The sequence below is a fragment of the Phocoena sinus genome, chromosome 20 (genome assembly GCF_008692025.1).
Source record: "Phocoena sinus isolate mPhoSin1 chromosome 20, mPhoSin1.pri, whole genome shotgun sequence".
NCBI lineage: Eukaryota > Metazoa > Chordata > Mammalia > Artiodactyla > Phocoenidae > Phocoena > Phocoena sinus.
Genome location: NC_045782.1, coordinates 11,325,313 through 11,345,016, shown reverse-complemented (window position 1 = coordinate 11,345,016; position 19,704 = coordinate 11,325,313). Strand labels below are relative to the sequence as shown.

The 19,704-nt window shown below is 38.4% G+C and overlaps 1 protein-coding gene across 1 annotated transcript in view; it reads right to left on the bottom strand.

Moving 5' to 3' along the window:
- Nucleotides 1-371: 371 nt before the first annotated feature.
- UBE2G1 (ubiquitin conjugating enzyme E2 G1) overlaps nt 372-19,704 on the bottom strand; it is a 105,100-nt gene continuing 85,767 nt past the window's right edge. The window contains exons 5-6 of the mRNA XM_032616401.1: nt 16,133-16,255; nt 372-3,417 (exon numbers count right to left, since the gene is read on the bottom strand). Of these exons, the coding sequence (XP_032472292.1) occupies nt 16,169-16,255 (87 nt within the window). The 3' untranslated portion in view covers nt 372-3,417; nt 16,133-16,168. The remainder of the gene's footprint in view (nt 3,418-16,132; nt 16,256-19,704) is intronic.

Sequence of the window (19,704 nt, the reverse complement as noted above, 5' to 3'; positions counted from 1 at the left end):
CCAGTTGTCGTTTGAGACTGGGTTCTTCACCTTTTGGCTTATCTTCATGGCAGAACCAGTCTAGGCCAAAGACAAAATCCCAAATAATGCTCTAACATGTGCTCATTTTATTTTATATAACGTTCTAAATCAGCATGCACAAAATTCTGATTAAGAATGGTGGTTGGCCGCGTACTGGAAATTTTAAGACCATTATATCAGGTTGGAAGTAAAGTGAGCTTCCTACCCTCTGGTTCCTTCTTTAAATAAGGTTTTAAAATTTTTTTATCTAGATTCCCCTGTGGACCCTTTGCTATCATGTGCTGTTTATATAGAAAGAATCCCATAACTTGCTTTGGAGACCTGCATCCTGAAACCAAAATAGCTCATGATACAGCCTCTAAGTCATCATTTATTGATTTATAGAGCACCCATCACATGATCGAGGTGCTTTACAATACAGTAAACATCACAACAGAACTCACATAGTTAAATACAATCAACAAATTACAGAACTAAAAAAAAACAAACAAACAAAAAACTGGAATGAAGCAACATTATGTCAAATTTCAAAGATGCTGAGAAGTGGCAGTACACAAAAGGTAATTCCACCAACTGGGGACCAGACAGGCAAAGATACACAGGCACCACAACCCCAAACGGGGAGATTTGTAGAGGGTGAATGAGCATATAAAATAAAATTTCACAACCAAGAATGAAGGCCATTAAAGACACTATGACACCCAAGTAATCACAGAACTAGTGGAATAACCTCACAAAAATATTACCTTGTAATGACAAGAAAACCAACCTCATTTGGATTTTAAACTCACAAGAGGCCAGAAAGCCACTGAGATCATCCATCCTATTATGAGCACAGACTGAAATCGATAAGCCTTTACAAGAACTTGGAATAAATTTAGGAAACAGGCAACAGTTCTACGATCCATAAGACTATGCAGGTGTTGCTGATGGTTGGCATGAGGTCAGGGAGAAAAATCCTTTTCCTAAAGCAGACAAGACTCACACTAATGATGAGGCACTGCTGGGACAAAAGCCACCTGGATCAGTGTCACCTGAGTGTGGTTTAACATCAAATGTAGAGGCATTTAGATTCACAGTCAGATGAACACTGGGAAAGGCACAGATGACACCTCTGACAGGAAAAGAAGCCAGAACATCTCTCGAGGCCTGTGTTTCCATATGTAGCACACTCAGGGCACCAGATGGAAAGGGGTGTCATGAGACGTGCACTCATTCCTGGCTCTCCTTCTACCCCCCAAGATCTAGCCCTAAAGAACACATGGTTACACCAAAGTAACTGCATTAATGTGGCACTTAAAGTTCAAGAATAGTTGTCCCTGAGTTACTAGGTTATTTGCTCCCCTCTGAAGAGTCAAATCCCAGGTTTTAACTCAAGAGATTGCTAGCAGAATTACAGCAATAGGAGAACAAAATTCAGACTTCATCTTGCCACAAGCAAGCACCATGTGAACAATTTCTGATTAAGAATAAAAAGGGATTGCATTCAAAGTCCCAGGTAGGCATGCAGTACTGGCACTTTGGGGCAACAGTGTTTACAGAGTCTTTGAAAAAGTAAAGTCACACGCCAAGTTCTTGAAGAAAATTGGGCTGCAATGAATCAATTTCACATTCAGCCATTACACATTTATGGGCTTTTTTAATGCTTCAGAGTGAAGAAGAGACTGAAATTTAGAAAAATCACTCTCTACTGTGACTACATCCTCAATTATTTTACTTCTGCTTTAAAAAAGACATGCAAGTTCATAAAGGACTGGCTCCTTGCAGGAATCCTTTCATTCTTCTGCCCAAGCATTTCTCCGAACCTCCCAGAGCAGAGATGCACCAATTCTCACTGATTCTCACAATTAATCACCATGTCCCATCAGGTACTGTCTCAAGTTCTATCCCTTATATGCCAAAGACTACCTCCAAGTCCCAGCCTCACACCAAACACAGAGGAACCTGGGCACACCTTTAACACTGCACATGCTCATTTTACATTTCGTGAAATTATTTTTGAAAACTTATGATATGAAATATACTTATGCTCAAACAGTAATAAAAATCCAAGTGCAGTATGTCAGTGGCAAAATCTGTATATGTCAAATAACAAAGCTTTACATCCCTGTAATGCTTTGGGATTCACATAAGAATCTATACAGAACCCAATACATATACTGCCATGGCCATGTGATTTTCAAGTATTAAATTTGTTTGCATAAGGAAACAACCTGAGATTTTTCTAAACTGCACTTCTCTGGCACTCAGTATTATAACCTTCATTCAATACAATAAAAGCCAACAACTTGACAATTATTGGAAAAAAATTATATTTTGGAAGAACTCACTACATAAGGTGACAGAATTCCAAAATCAAATTACATGAAAATATACATCGCAATTTCTTTGTACAATAGGTGAGAAAAATCTGCAGTATAGAGAAATAGAGGCAAAGAAATATGAAGAGCTAAGGAGAAGGGTGTGTGGGTAAATAGCATTTTTAATAGCAAACCCAGAAGTTAAGTAGAAAGCCTGCAGCTGTGCATGCTTTATTCATCCAACCTTCACATTAGGTAACTGAGGGCAAAAATAAAACCAAATCAGAATTTTGTATTGTTTGGGGTAAATTTCAATAATTTTAAATCTGAATTGAATTCAGAACCAACTCTTTAGTTCTTGGGGATAATGAATGAATTCAAGAGCTCTCAACAATGAAAAAGATGTTATTGCTATATCCAATCCAAGAGATGGGTGCAAGTATAATACAAAAGGGATGAAGCACCTAGTGATGACCATTCCTCTGAAGTCATCATTAAAAATCAAGTAGTTGCTTATTGAGTGTTTCAGTATTTGAACTAAATGATCCTGGCAGACAGAAGAGATAAAAGCAAAGGGGAGTGTGTCAAAACAAAGAAGATACAAAGTTTAGTAAGTGAAAAGAGTTTAATGAAGCCTCAATGGTTTAAAGGAAATTAAATGGAAACTTTTAATCCTAATTGCTTTTTATCTGACATGCTTTAAGGAGTCTTTTAAAACTGATAAGAAACAATGAATAGGGAAAGAAAACCTGCTAAAATCTTTTAGAATTTACACGATTCTTATTCTACTACAAGAAAGCATTATTTGGTACAAGGTGTGTTTGTGGATGTACATGAACAGTATATATATTATCCGGATCATGTTGTGCTATGTACAGGTCTTTACAATTCTTCCTGAAGGTTAAAACAGTTCATTAGAATTCAAAATGCGTAATCATCTGTAAGTTGGCACTTGTTAGGCTCTTGTCAGCATTGATACTGGCATGTTTTATTGCAGCCCAGTTCCAGCCAGTGTTTGCCAACTTGTTACAACAGAAGTCCAGCAATAGGTGGGTAGAGTGCAGGAAAAACAGTGCCATGTTTCTCAATTGGAGACCTACAAGAAAGCAAACAGCATTATATAATGATTTTATAAATTACAAAAGAATTGATTAGAAATTTTTATTTGTATTCCATTTCTTGGGAAACAAATTTTTCATTTCACTTTAAGCTCACCTTTGTGCTTTTCCAATATGATAGCCACATACAACCATTTCATTTTAAATTCAAATAATTGTTAATAAAATTTTAAATTTAGTTCCTCAGTCACACTACCCACATATTGAGTGCTCAGTATGTCTACTGACTACCACGTTGGACACTGCAAATATAGATTATTTCCATCAGTGAAGAAAGTTCTATTACTAAGCTTTAACTTAGATTTCTCTAGGTTCAGTCCAAACCTATATTATCCGTGAAGCCTCTGACAACTGACCTTCTCTCCCAATTAGAGTTCCCTATTGTTTTGTATCTGCTAATCTCATGTGTTCAATTAGACTAGAAGAACCACAGCTAAATAAAAACTACCACCTTATCGAGTGCTTATTATGTGCCAAGCAGTATACAAAGTACTATACAAACTTATCTCATGTAATGCTCATAATCACCATATGAAGGGGTTTCCCCCATTTTACAGAGAAAAGAGAGACAAGGTCACAGAGCTAATTAATAAGTGGCAGAGTCTCCTGTTCAAAAGGTTAGAAAAAAACACTAGTTTCAATTAAACAAAAAAAGTCTAATTAAATGATTGGACTTTTCAGAGCTTTTATTATATGAATGTGTCCTTTGAGTATGTAGCGGGAGCAGGAGAAGGGGGCAGGGGAGGAGAATACCTATTACTATTACATCGGATCAAGTACTCCAGAAACACAGAAGTCTGTATCACCTGCCAAGCCAATGCTGGTCACAAAGAAGTCTAATAGAAGATGACTGGGAATCCAAGGGATATAATTTTAAACTCCTAACAATGAAGCCAAATGTACTTAGAGCCATGGCAAATATTTAGCTCACACCAGACGTGTGAAAAGTTCAGTGTGTCTTCTAAATCCCCGAATGAATTTATCAATATTACAATCACCCGAATTCAACCATACCAGAGGTCTGATGTGGGCAAGAAGAAAGCTGTGGGCTTATCTATGGCCGAACATGTGCCTATTTCCTGAATTTAGACTACCTCCCTAAGACAGCTCCTGAGAAGTAGAATGACTGCTAAATTTCTCTCCAAAGGGCTCATACCAATCAATGTAAATGGTCCCCAGCAAAGCACTGAATCCACCAAATATGAATATACCACCTTCACCAGCAATCAGGTTCTATTGTTTGCACACAGATACACATATGTGCACACGTTTTATTAGAAAATCTAAAGACATAGACTGATACTCAAGAGAAATCATTATGAATAGGACTGTAACTTTTAGGTTATGTTACTTAAGTGTTTTTCCAAAGACTACATATCACACCCAAATTTACCCCTGCCCAGTTAACCTCTCAGGGCTGAAAAAGAACTGGGTATAGAGCTCGGGCATTCAGTAATCATTCCCTTATGATATGAACAAGAAATTTCAGGGCCACAAAAGAACCATTTAAAACCTGTTTCCATGTGAGGTTTTAAAGAAAAATACTCCAGAGAGGACTGACTATAGAAAGTCACTAACTACCTAAAATCAGGTATTTGAGCCTTTTAGTAGTTAGGACCCAGCTTTAAATAGCTTTAGCTTCTTCTTCAGCAGGAAAAGAAAAATCTATTCCCCCCGCCCCGCCTTTAAATAAAATATATTCTAAACAGAAAAAAGGCCTTGGTACAGAAAAAGCAAGTTTGTTGTTCTTTTCTCTAGAAAGAAAAATGTGAAACTGAATTACCTGCATAACACTCAAATAAACGGTGCTGACCTAAAACAGTCATTTACAATTTGTAAGCATATCCCATCTCTGGCTTAAAATAAATCTTCTGTTGTGTGACTTTGTTAAAAAATCACACCATTTTTATATTAATGGAAATTATATCAACTGTATGTCTTTACAAAGTAACTTAAGTATCTATTTTTTGCCTCAAACTTACACTTCATTATTCTTGATTTCTAACCTACAAATCTGGAGATGGTTTAGTTGGAAAGTGTCTTGTTCCATTTATTTCTAAAACTAGAATCAAATCATTAGTTTTCCATGTGGCTACACAATTTAATCTTTCTAAAAGGCCTAAAAAAATAAAAAGCAGACAAGCGTGATTTCCAAAAAAAAAAAACCCACTTTTTTTTAACACTTTTTGATGTTAAAGACAATACTGAAAGTAATTCGTCATTCAAGGGTAAGTGTCCCAATAAGCTCAACCATTCTTAAGTGAAAGCAGTCCATGAGTTAAATAGCTTAGTATCAAGGAAGTTTTCCCCATTATCTTTCACACAGATGATTCCATAAGTTCCAATTCATTCTACACTGCCACCAAATATACTACTTACTAAACAACAACTCTCCCCCTATCACCAATCCATCCATTTTTCCCCCAAACTGAACTATTCTTTTTCTTTTCCTTATGTCATGCACTGGTGACCATCCACACACTTCCTTTCTGAGGTCGGTAATACCTCACTCTCCTAGCTCTCCTCCTTGTGACCAGGCAGCCCACATGTTTCTGTCCCCTAAATGTGGAAATTGTGCAAGATGCTGTCTTTGGCCCTAGTATGTACTGCTCTCTATACCAAATGAATGGTCATCTCTACTCTAGAGACTTCTAATCTCACCCGCAGCCCTACGTCTAACCTCTGTCCTAACCATTCAGTATCAGTCATACTTTCTCAAAGCCGCACCGTGTTTCTACTCCCACTAGAGCTCTGCGAGTGGTTTAACCTTTTTTATGCCTGGTCTAACTGGCTCGGTGAACAGCTCTCTAATGGCCTGGATAATGTCTATGGTACTCCTACAGAGCCCCTTCTTTCCCAAGAAAACAGTGCCTTTGTAAATATTCATTAACAAGAAATGAAATGAGCTCAGGGTCAGCTGTTCTTGGTGTTACCTCTCATTTCAAGATATAAATCTTAATCCTTAATAACATGCAACTGTTAAAAGGGAAGCAGATATACATTATTGAGCTAGTAAAATATCAAGACAATGTTAAATGGAAAGTACAGAGTGTATGCTATGTATACATTTATGTTATAAACACAGACACAAAAATCACACTTGTGTGTACATGTCTGTTAGGGGGAGAGTAAGATTTCTGAAAGATTAAACAGTGTTTACTTCTGATAGCAGAACTGGGGAGCTGAGATGGAAAAGAGATTTACTTTCCCTTGTATATATAGCTGCAACTATAAAGGTAGCAGTCAGATTCAGAAGGAACCAAAATAGAGCCATTATATTTATGGGTTAGAGAAGATGTTTCTAGAAGGGAGATCAATAGTCAATTCAATTCAATTGCTACAGAGATTAAAAATCAAAACTAAGGGACTTCCCTGGCGATCCAGTGGTTAACACTCCCCACTTCCACTGCAGGGGGCACAGGTTCGATCCCTGGTCGGGCGAACTAAGATCACACACACCTCATGGTGCAGCCAAAAAAACCCACTAAACTAAAATTAAGCCTTTGGATGTGGCAAACAGGCAGCCCCTGGTTTCCTTATTACTTTAGTTTTCTGTGGAGAGGGAAGAAGGTGAGGCAAATGTGCTGGAAGATTGACAGTTTAAAAAAAAAAACAAGGCAAAGCCCCTTTGTTTCCCAGGTCCCTCTCTTCCTCCCTAAAGTTAAGTAGTACTACAAATTTTAAGAATTTTATATATTTCTTCTAGTCCTTTCTTTTTAAAAAAACTTTTATTCTATCGGATAACTATGATAGAAAATATAGTTGGTTTTACTTTATAATTTACATAAATGATATCATACATTTTTTTGCAAATTGCTTTTCCTACTCAAGATTTGTGTTGAGATTTAACCATGTGATTATATATTACTAAGTCTACATTAGGTATTTTAGCTGATACAATAGAATATTGTAACTGATATTAATAGTAACTGATCAATTCTGATAGGCCTTTTAAAAATTACACACAATACTGCAAGCAATATCCTTGTATCATGTCTCTCTGTACACATGTGCTGGAGTTTCTCTAACCTATACACCTAAATCGCAGGATACGTGTTTTCAAATTGACTAGATATTACCAAATTGCTCTCCAATGTTGACAGAACAACTTCACTCATACCAGTATTTCAGGTACACCACTTCCCGAAATCCTCACCAACACTTGGGTTTCTTGGACATTTTGGTTTTTGACAACCTGATGGATTTGATGTCATCCCCTGTAGCTTCGTATTTCTGCTTACAAATACAGCTGAATTAATTTTTGCATGTATAACAACAATCATCTTTCTTTTTGCTTCTATTTATTATCTATTCATATCATTGTCCTTTGTGCTGATATTTTTCTTATTGCTTTGCAAAAGTCTGTAGATTCTAGATAGAAATCCTGAATATTAGATTTACAGAAAATTTTTCCCAGTTTGCCGCTTATTTTTGTTTACTTTGTCTTGTCATAATATTTAAGTTTTTGGTTTTGATACAGCCAAATTTATCAAATTTTTTCCTTTTATGGGTGTTACTGGTGCCTAATAAATCCTTCTCTACCTTGATATTCTCCTGTATTTTGTTCTGATATTTGTTTTTCGTATCTGTCTTATGTTTTAAAATTTACTGGAGATAACTTAGTCTCCTCCTTACCTCAGTCAACAAGATCACTATAGATCACCTATATTAGTGGGAGTGAGGTGGATGCATCCTTGAAGCAGGTTCAGTAGAGTCTGCACTTTTCTTCATAATCTTACTGTAACACAAGAGATCAGAAAGCCTCAACGTTTAAGGAGCCCTAATTTTAAGGAGATACGGGTGAGATGTGGAGGCTAATCCTTAAATGATCTGAATATGAAACCCATCAAGGATGTGGTCCTATTGTGATAATCACATACTCCAAATGCGGTCTCAAATAAGCCATGAAGAAAATATGGCCGCCTAGGAGGAACAGAAGCCGTATACATGGAGCCACATATACTTCTATTTGTGAGAAATGACTCTAGATTCATGCGTACACATATGCAACGAGGTAAGGCAGAAAATCTTCTATCTTACTGTGCTGGGTTACACAATGCCTACTATCCTGGGTGAGGTTATCTATGAAACAGATTCTCAGACAGGTATTTGTAAAACGTTTACTGGGAAGTGCTTCCAAAAACAAGAGTGAGGGAAATAGGTCTAAGCAGAAGAAGATGATGAACTGAGGGGGGCAGTTGAAATAAAGGCTTCAGTCAATCCCACACTGGAATGGCCCTTCAGATAATTCCCAAATTGAGAAAGAAGTCCAAGCCTTTGTATCAACCCATCCCTTACCCAAACCAACTAGTCCTTGGATGCAAGTGGCCTCTGGGGAAGGGGACTAACTTGGGCAAGTGATCTCTTTTAGTTAAGGGCAACACTCCTAGAAAGCAACTCAGCTATGAGTTATCAGTAGGCAACATGCCCAGCAGGCTGGGATATGATTATTCCCCTCTGGACAGGAGACAGTAACATCCACTACACCCATAGCTTATCTTATCATCTTACTTATTCCCTGATGAAGCCAACCAGCAAGTTGTGAGTTGACCTATGAAGAGGCCCATGTGACAAAAAACTTAGGACTCAGTCAATGGCCTGTAAGGAATAGAAACCTGACAAAAACCAGTTGACTGAACTTGGAAGCAGATCCACCCACAGCTGAGCCCTGAGATGGCTGCAGTGCCAACCAACACCTTGACTGCAGCATTATAAGGAGCCCAGAGCCAGGAGAGTCAACCAAGTCATACATGGAACTGGCCTATGGTAACCATGAGATAAGAAATGCTGTTTTAGGGCTTCCCTGGTGGCGCAGTGGTTGAGAATCTGCCTGATAATGCAGGGGACATGGGTTCGAGCCCTGGTGTCTGGGAGGACCCCACATGCCGCGGAGCAACTAGGCCCGTGCGCCACAACTACTGAGCCTGCGCGTCTGGAGCCTGTGCTCTGCAACAAGAAAGGCCGCGATAGTGAGAGGCCCGCGCACCGTGATGAAGAGTGGCCCCCGCTGGCCACAACTAGAGAAAGCCCTCGCACAGAAACCCAACACAGCATAAATTAATTAAAAAAATAAATAAAATAAAATGACACTTAAAAAAGAAATGCTGTTTTAAGTCACTGAATTTTAGGTAATTTGTAACACAGCGACAGAGAATTAATACAATCCCTCTAGCCTTGATACAGAACCAAAAGACCAAAGTCCTTTTGTCTAGTGGTATAGAATGTGGCCATGCTGCTGATCTATGGGAAAGGGAGGATTTGTTTCTCCCTTTTTCCTCTCTCTTCATCCCATCCCACACCTGAATTAGAAAAAGGATATGGTTATTAATTATTAATAATCTTTATACAGGAAACACAAATACTACATGATTACACTTATATGAGGTATCTAAAGTAGTCACACTGATAGAAACATAAAGTAGTGGTTGCCAAGGCCTGAGGAGAGGGGGAATGGAGAGTTGTTGTTCAAGGGGTAGAGAGGTTTCAGTCGTGCAAAATGAAAAAGCTCTAGAGATATACTGTACAACAATGGGCATGTAGTTAACAATACTGTACACATAAAAATTGTTAAGAGAGGGGGCTTCCCTGGTGGCGCAGTGGTTGAGAGTCCGCCTGCCGATGCAGGGGACGTGGGTTCGTGCCCCGGTCCGGGAAGATCCCACATGCCGCGGAGCGGCTAGGCCCATGAACCATGGCCGCTGAGCCTGCGGGTCCAGAGCCTGTGCTCCGCAACGGGAGAGGCCACAACAGTGAGAGGTCCGCGTACCGCAAAAAAAAAAAAAAAAATTAAGAGGGTAGATTTAGGTTGTGTGTTTACCACAATAAAAGTAAAATAAAGAAAATCTGGATCAAGTACATCAACACTAATGCTTCCAGTTAAAAAAAAATTACATAAGTTATGGATTTTGATGTAAAAAATTACATCATTAAAAAATACTAAATTAAATTTACTTTTCATTCAACCCAAATAGAATGTACATTTTTCAAGGGCTTATTGTGGGTTTTATTTCGCATCATCCTATCACAAGACTACAGAGACTGAGGATATTCAGAAAGTGCATGAAAAAAGCAAGTCTTTAAGAAGAGTTTGAGGGCTTCCCTGGTGGCGCAGTGGTTGGGAATCCGCCTGCCGATGCAGGGGACACAGGTTCGTGCCCCGGTCCGGGAGGATCCCACATGCCACAGAGCGGCTGGGCCCGTGGGCCATGGCCACTGGGCCTGCACGTCTGGAGCCTGTGCTCCGCAACGGGAGAGGCCGCAGCAGTGAGAGGCCCACGTACCGCAAAAAAAAAAGAGTTTGAGTGATAGACTAGAGCTCGCTAAATCTGCCACAAAGCAACAGGTTTCTACAGTATAGCCATGGGCATAAAAATCATGTAATGACAGAGACATTTAGATTATGTGGGGCTTCCCTGGTGGCACAGTGGTTAAGAATCCACCTGCCAACACAGGGGCCACAGGTTCGAGCCCTGATCCGGGAAGATCCCACATGCCGCGGAGCAACTAAGCCTGTGCGCCAAAACTACTGAGCCCGCATGCCACAACTACTGAAGTCCGCATGCCTAGAGCCCGTGCTCCACAACAAGAGAAGCCACCACAATGAGAAGACCGCACACAACAAAGAGTAGCCCCCACTTGCTGAAACTAGAGAAAGCCCACGCGCAACAACGAAGACCCAATGCAGCCAAAAATAAATAACTCTATAAATAATAATAAAAAAATAAAGATTATGTGGGCACCTCAACCCTACAGCTTACCTTGTTCTGTGCATTAGGTAGATGAGTAAAACATAGGCCCTTTTATAGAAGGTATTAGTTAAGTCATGGAGTCTGATGTGATTTCTTAATTTAATTTTCAAATGATTTCACTTTTAGTGCAATCCAAACAGATGACTGGAATTGGGTATTACTGAGGCATTATTTCCCAACTGCATCATATCATACGTAACAAGAGCAGTAAGACAAATTCATAAATGGCTAAAAGTTAAGACTCTAGGTGCTACAGTACTTCAGAAAGGGAAGAATTTGCTTGGGGATGAAGAGCAATAACTTCATGAAAGAAGGGGAATTTGAAATGGACCTCATCTCAAGTGGCAAAAGAAACAGAACACACATTCCAGACCCTTGGCACGGGAAATGGGTCGAGTATTTGAGTTGAATGAATGATGAGATACATTTCAGAAAGAGGGGGACTATATGAGCATAAGAGGGAAGCTACTAGTAATTGTTAATCAACATACAATAGACAAGATTGGGTCCCTGAATGCTAGTTAAGTACGTCTGCTTTAATTACTTTTTTGTTTGTTTGTTTTTTTGGCGGCACCACACAGCTTGTGGGATCTCAGTTCCCCAACCAGGAACTGAACCTGTGCCACGGCAGTGAAATCTTAACCACTATACTACTGGGAAACTCCCCTTAATTACTTATTAATCAATGTTTCCCAAAGAATGTTTGTCTTTGGCCATGGGTGGGCCAAAGGATCCTCGTGATGAGGATGAGCTTCAGACTGAAAACAAAATGCAAAATCGTTTACTCAGTTCTTACCGATGAAAAACACACAGTTCAAAGACTATAATTTTTTACACAGAAGCCTGAGCTTAATAGTAACACAATAAGTTAGGAATAGGAACGAAAATTAACCATTAAAATATTAGTGCATTAATTTAATTCAAAATTCTGTCCTATCTAATGTCCAGCTGCCACACACACCCTTCTACAACAGTGCACAGCCATTACAATGCATGAATGAATTTATATGTAGGACTTGCAACTTTAAAGAAGGATGTGTAAGCAGTGCTGACCTGTTTGCCAAGATTTCCAGTTATTGCTTCCTACACCTTTAATTGTAAGTTCTCAGTTTAGTTTCATCATTAACAGTACATTATACTGTTTTTCAATTAACCTATTCTATGCAAGGAGGCATTTTGATTGAACATTATTATTTGCCTCCGTCTTCTTTTTACATGAACCTTAATCTTGATAAGTATACTTTAAAGACGTGTATGTTATGATCAAGTATAAATTAACTCTAATCCCACCAACAAAGAATATATAATCCCTTACAAAATTAGTTTGTGACACTTCATTCGTACTTATTTATTTTATTTGCAATATACTATCAAGGTAAAAAAACCTCTTGATTATTTCCTAAATTTATAAAGTGCTGTTTATAAGGTAAAATCACACATAAGCTTAGGCTTCAACCTATTATTTCCTTCCTCTCAATTCGTTGTTGTCGCCAAGCTCTTTTCTGACTGGAAAGTAGTATGGGTGAGGAAAACAAGCCCTGAAGTGCTTGTTGTTCCTAAGATATTGTCCGACCCATACAAGAACCAATGCAATAAATGAGCTGAGCTTCGTGAAGACTAACATGGCAGCTGTGAAATATCTAGGATGAAGTGCAGGCCGACACAAAAGATGTTCAACTAGTAACAAGAACTTGACCTAAGGTGGTGGAAAGCAAGAGTCAAAAGAAAAGATGAGGATCACTGACTAGACGTGTGGGAGGTATTAGATGTAATGATAATGAAATCAGGATAGGACTGTTAGCAAAAATAAACAAAACAGATATAAATAAGATAGTGAAAAACAGAAATAATTTGAAGACTGCAAGGTTATTGCTATATCTGTTGGGAACAAAGAGAAGTAAAGTTAATTTTCAGCATTTTAGGTTATTATAACAAGATCTAAAAGTAGATATGAGTCTTTTCAGAAACTTAGAGATAATCAAACATGAAAACAGAATGAAAAGTGGGTAGACTTTAGCTTAACTTCTGGTTTACCTTTGCATTTGATACGTTTAATCAAAAATCATAAATAAAAATTAAGACAGTGTGATACCGGTTCAAGGATAGACAAGCCAACCAAGGAAACCTAGAAAGGTCAGAAACAGATCAACACATACCTGGAATGTAGTTTTACAACATAACCAACACTGCATATCAGTGGTGAAAGGATGGACTTGTCAATAAATGATGCAGTCAACAGTTATATATTAGGGGGAATTAAAGGGTAAAGTTGAACTCCAACTCACACCATCAACCAATTTCAGTGAATTCAACACATTTGTGAAAGGCAAAACCATAATAACTTTTAGAAGACAGTATACAATAGTAGCTTTCTGATGGCAGGGAAGAAACTAAGACACAAAAAGTAAAATGCATACAGGAAAGAACTAAAAAATTAAACTGCATTAAAATTAAGCACATTGTTCATCCAAAGACACCATGGAAAAAGTGAACTGACAAGGATACAAATCAATAACATAACTGAAAAACAGGAAAGACCAGAATAAGCATTTCACAGAGGAAGCGTCAATGGTCAAACACATGTCACAATACGCAATTGCATTGGTAACTAAGGCAACACACATTAAGTCCATAATGACATAACATTTTACACCAGATCAAAAACTTTGGGAAAACAAACTTTGAAGAAGTCTGATAATATCAAATGTTAAAGAGAATATGGAACAAATGGAATCCTTGTCCTTGCCAAAAGGAGTACAAATAGATGCAACATTTTGGAAGACAATTTGGCATTATCTACTCAAAGTGATGTGCATATACCTTTAACTTAATGCCACCCCTAGGTATACACCTAAGAACTTTTTTTTTTTTTTTTTTTTTTTTAAATTTTTCTTTTTTGCCGTATGCAGGCCTCTCACTGTTGTGGCCTCTCCCGTTGCCAAGCACAGGCTCCGGATGCGCAAGCTCAGAGGCCATGGCTCATGGGCCCAGCCGCTCCACGGCATGTGGGATCTTCCCGGACCAGGCCACAAACCCGTGTCCCCTGCACCGGCAGGTGGACTCTCAACCACTGCGCCACCAGGGAAGCCCCCAAGAAACTTTTGTAGTATTTCTGCAACAAGAAACAAGGATAGCCACATTCTCTGTAATAGCAAAAACAGAGCAAAATAGGGGAATTCCCTGGTGGTCCAGTGGTTAGGACTCTGTGCTTTCACTGCCCTGGGCCCAGGTTCAATCCCTGATTGGGGAACTAAGATCCTGCAAGCCAGGAGGCATGGCCAAAAAAACCCAAAAGAACAAAAAGCAAACAAACAAAAACACCAAGCAAAAACAAAACAATAAAAAAAGCAAAACAAACAAAAGAACCCCTCCCAAAATAGAGAAATAATGCAATGAGAATCAAGAGTAATTTATCTAATGAAATACTAAACAGTGAAAACCGAAGAAATATAACTGCACATAACAAAGACCAATTTCAAGAATATAATGATGAGCTAAAAGTCACAAAAGAATGCATACATTATAATTTCACATGTATTCAGTTCAAAAACGTGGAATATGTTGTTTAGGAATACAAACTTGATGAAATTATGAAGAAAAGCAATGGTAAACAAAGAATTCGGAATATGAAAAAAGGATGGGGCAGGAGGGGAATATAGGAGATGTAACAAGTAGTAATAAAGTTCTTTTTCTTTTTTAATATTGATTGATAGATTGATTGGCCACACTACACAGCTTGTGGGATCTTATTTCCCCACCAGGGATTGAATCTGGGCCCTCGGCAGTGAGAACACGGAGTCCTAACCACTAACTGGACCACCTGGGAATTCCTAAAGTTCTTTTGCTTAAAATAGGTGGCCAGGTACAGGGATGTATCATGTATTCTGATTTTTTAGATGCTACATTTCGTACACAGGTTTTATCACCTCAATATTTGATTTTAAAAAGGGAAGCCAAATAACTTAAATATCACACATTTGGTCAATTCATCTACACCATGTCCTCTTCTAAGCCAGATGGGTGGCTGCTATCTTTGGCTCCTTGCTACACTTAAAACAGACTTGTGGACAGATGGTATACAATAAAAGGGAAAATTTTCCTACTGGCCCTATAAGTAATAAACAAGGAGATAAAGACCAATTAAAAGAAGAAAGGTAGGGCTTCCCTGGTGGCGCAGTGGTTGAGAATCTGCCTGCCAATGCAGGGGACACGGGTTCGAGCCCTGGTCTGGGAAGATCCCACATGCCACGGAGCGACTGGGCCCGTGAGCCACAACTACTGAGCCTGTGTGTCTGGAGCCTGTGCTCCGCAACAAGAGAGGCCACGACAGTGAGAGGCCCGTGCACGGCGATGAAGAGTGGCCCCCGCTCGCCGCAACTAGAGAAAGCCCTCGCACAGAAACGAAGACCCTACACAGCCAAAATAAATAAATAAATAAATGAATTATTAAAAAAAAAAAAAAAAAAGAAGAAAGGTAGATGTTTAATACAAAATATGATCCTTCTTTAAAAAAACTGGGAAACAAAAATTTAAGTCATTCTTTATTCATATAGCACAGTATGAGAAGATACAAGAAACTTCAATGCCTAGCTTAGTCAAAGATGGTAACCCAAAAGGTAAAACGGAGGAAACTTAGCTTTCAAAAAAAGCAGAACAGAACTTTATAATGAGAAATTTTACCATCAGTGAAAAGAAATAGACTGTTACCATACTAACAACCAGTTTAACACAGAATATCTAGTAAAAAACAGCTGTATTTACTGAAGGAAAAAGCAAGGGGATGACACTATTTCTGCTGAGAAATAGGAGACTACTGGATACTACCACTAAAAAATGAGGCCAATGAAAACAAGCAATTCAAATACCCAAATCACACAATTTCTAAAAACATTTATGACGTGTATAAAAATGCACAAGAATAGGATGACTTTTTAAATGAACTTACCCTGAAATAAGTGAAGTTACAGCTGTTGAATAAATGTCACTCAAAAGCAGTCTCTTGGCTTTTTCTTACACAGCGGGCAACTTTCCTTTTGAATTCTCCATTTCTGTCTTCCCTCCATTCTTTCTGTAAGTACAAAAGTAACAGCAACTGATTTTATGTAAACTCCCCTTACAATCTCAGATACTAACTTTAATTCTGAATGTAATGCTTTGGTAATGTGAATACTTTTAAAATGTTAAAAAGTTGACAAGGTAGAAAAGTAGTCAAGAAACACTTTTGCAAGGCACTCTGCTAAGATACATGCAAATGACCTCTACAGGCAAAAGTCTCTTTAAAAAAGGAAAAGGCCCTGAAGATCATTAGCAGTTTTGTATTATGCTAAAAAGAAAGCTACAACTTACAAATAAGATATCCAGGCTATCTGAAGGAGCACCAACTCTCCCTACTGGGTAGCAACCAGAAAATAAAGTAGACATAACAGTGCCTCCAATATCAAGGATATGGGTGTAATGCATCATACTGAGATGATACTGAGTACTATTTCTAGTGGGGGTGGGGAGATGAGGGGGTGGGACACATGACAGTGACAATATCACTATCACTGCCTGGCCCATAAAAATGGAACACAAAACAGCACCAGCATAGTTTCACAGGAGAATAGAGCTGATTTTACTTAGCATGTAAATACCAGGAAATTCTCACAAAAATGCCCAGCCCTTTTTTTCCCCCCGCTATATCATCCATTTAGGGACAGCAAAGGCTACAGAAATCTTCAATACTTGCCTGTGCAGAGGAAGAGATTTGAACAACAATTTTTGCCCTCAAAACAAGGCACCCCAGAAAGCCAATCATTATAATAAATTATGAGATAAACTATAATGCTAACATCTACAGAGACTTGGAGATGTCTGATGAAATATTTATGGATAAAATGTTATTGTCTGTAATTACCTCATTATTATATTTAAGAAATTTTAAGGAGAAAGGGTCAATTCCAGAAAAGAAGGAAGGTCAATCTCAAGAAAAGGAAGAAAAAAAAAAAATCACCTAAAAAGAGCACTTAGCAGAGAGAAGTAAGACTGAGAGCAAGGAGATGAGATAGAAAGCTATTACAATAACGTAGGTAAGAAGTTAAAAGGACTCAAGTCAATGGCAGAGGGGTGGAAAGGAATTTAGATATATAATTTGACTGACATTCTCTGGTGACACACAAGACTGGGCAAGGATGACTTCTAGGTAGAAGATAGATTGGTAGATGATGGTTCAAAGCAGGAGCTAGCTAATAACAGAGTCGCCATTTGTTGAATCCACTAAGCCACACACTGTGGATGACCAGATGGGTGGTGTTATCATCTGCATTTTACATGTGAAGAACCTATGGAATCAATAGACCAAAAAGCACATATGTTTATCTCTTAGCTCTCCTAAGATCCTATTAAAATGATCATACCGGAATTATTTTTTTAAGGTATAAATCCTCACTACCAAAGAAAATGGCATTAAAATCATCTAATAATGGGGAGAAATTTTTTCTGGAAGACCAAAAGTAGATGGAAGAACAATGAAACGCACATTAGAGGAGAGAAAGTAGTAGCCTACAGGAGTCTCAATGGAACCCCAGCAAAGGAGGGAAAAGGACCTATTGAACAGAACTCTGAAGTTAAAGTTTGGAAATGACAGCTCTGAGAAGTCAGTAAGAAGTGGGGGTGAGGTGCATGCCACAGCTAAAGAAGACCCAGGACAGCCAAATAAATAAATATTAAAAAAAAAAAAAAAAAAAAAAAAAAAAGATGTGGGGCTGAGGGACTTCCCTGGTGGTCCAGTGGTTAAGACTTCACGCTCTCAATGCAGGGGGCTCAGGTTAGATCCCTGGTCATGAAACTAGATCCTGCATGCTGCAACTAAGAGCCCGCATGCCACAACTAAAGATCCCGCATGCTGAAACTTAAGATCTCACATACCGCAACTAAGACCCGGAGCAGCCAAACAAACAAATAAATGAAGTGGGGCTGAAAAGAGATTGACAGAAAGTCTGTATGACTCAATAGCTTGGCCTTTCCTCCTACCTACACCCAAAATTAATACCTTCCTAAAATAATAATGATGATATATAGATTTTATATAAATATACTGAAGACCACTAGAATTAGAGCTGCTAGTGTGGGTATTGGTACTGAAAGTAATTACTTCTTCACTTTGGCATTTAAATGGTACCCCTCTTCCTCCAACTCATTCTTAGTTTATTTTTTTTTTTCACTCTTAGTTTAACATCTGGCTTATTACTCACACTCTCTTGAGTGAAACCGATTCTGCACACATGCGCCCCTTATGTTGTTTGGACTGATACTTGACTTATTAGAAGTTAGAATGGTTTTCTGAGAGTGTTTACTTCAATTCAATTACTAAATTCAAAAATTCAAAGCCAGAGATTTGAAAGGGGGTTATTATATGTAGTGTTTTTCTACATGTAAGATTTCACCCAAGTTTTTATGTAGGTTTGAAATAACAAGGAAAAAAGGTAAATTTAACCTCCCAGCTTTCACATATACTAACAAAGTTTCTAAGAATAAGAATTAGAACAAAAGGATTGTTAAAGGATAGACAGCTGAGGAACTAGGACTATTCTAGATTAAAGGAGACTAATAAAACATGAATACAGGACTTCTGTGGAGGTCCAGTGGTTAAGACTGCACGCTTCCACTGCAGAGGGCATGGGTTCGATCCCTGGTCAGGGAACTAAGATCCCACATGCCGTGGAGTGCAGTGCAGCCAAAAAATATTAACAAATAAATAAAATAACTTTTAAAAAAAAGAAAAGGAGAAGGAAGAGAAGACCAAAAAAAATGAAAATAAAAACAGTAATGTAAAAATGAGAAACCTACAGTAAAATGGTAAGAAATACCAACCTTTACAAAATAAAAAATAAATAAATAAGTAATAAATAAATAAATAAAACGAATACAAAATGTAACGTGAGGACTTCCCTGGTGACGCACTGGTTAAGAAACCACCTGCCAATGCAGGGGACATGGGTTCGAGCCCTGGTCCAGAAGATCCCACATGCCGTAGAGCAACTAAGCCCATGTGCCACAACTGCTGAGCCCGAGTGCCACAACTACTGACGCCCACACGCCTAGAGCCTGTGCTCCACAACAAGAGATGCCACCGCAATGAGAAGCCCAAGCACTACAATGAAGAACAGCCCCCACTCAACACAACTAGAGAAAGCCCTCGTGGAGCAACGAAGACCCAACACAGCCAAAATTAATTAATTTTTCAAAAGCAATGTGGGTTCCTAAAATTCTGGATTCTGCCGCCCCACCCATTTCATTCTTACGAGATACATGCTGAAGTATTTAAGTATATACTTAAACATAAAGATCTGTAAAGTATTCTCAGTTTAGCAAATAATAATAATGATAATAACCACATTGTAAAATGTCCACATTTGTGAACCTATATGTGTAGGGTATAGGGGTGTTTAAGGTGTTTATAACTAATGCAACACTTTGTAGGTCTGAAAGTTTTAAAAATAAAAGCCTGGGAGTAATAATATGGACCTACTAGAGACC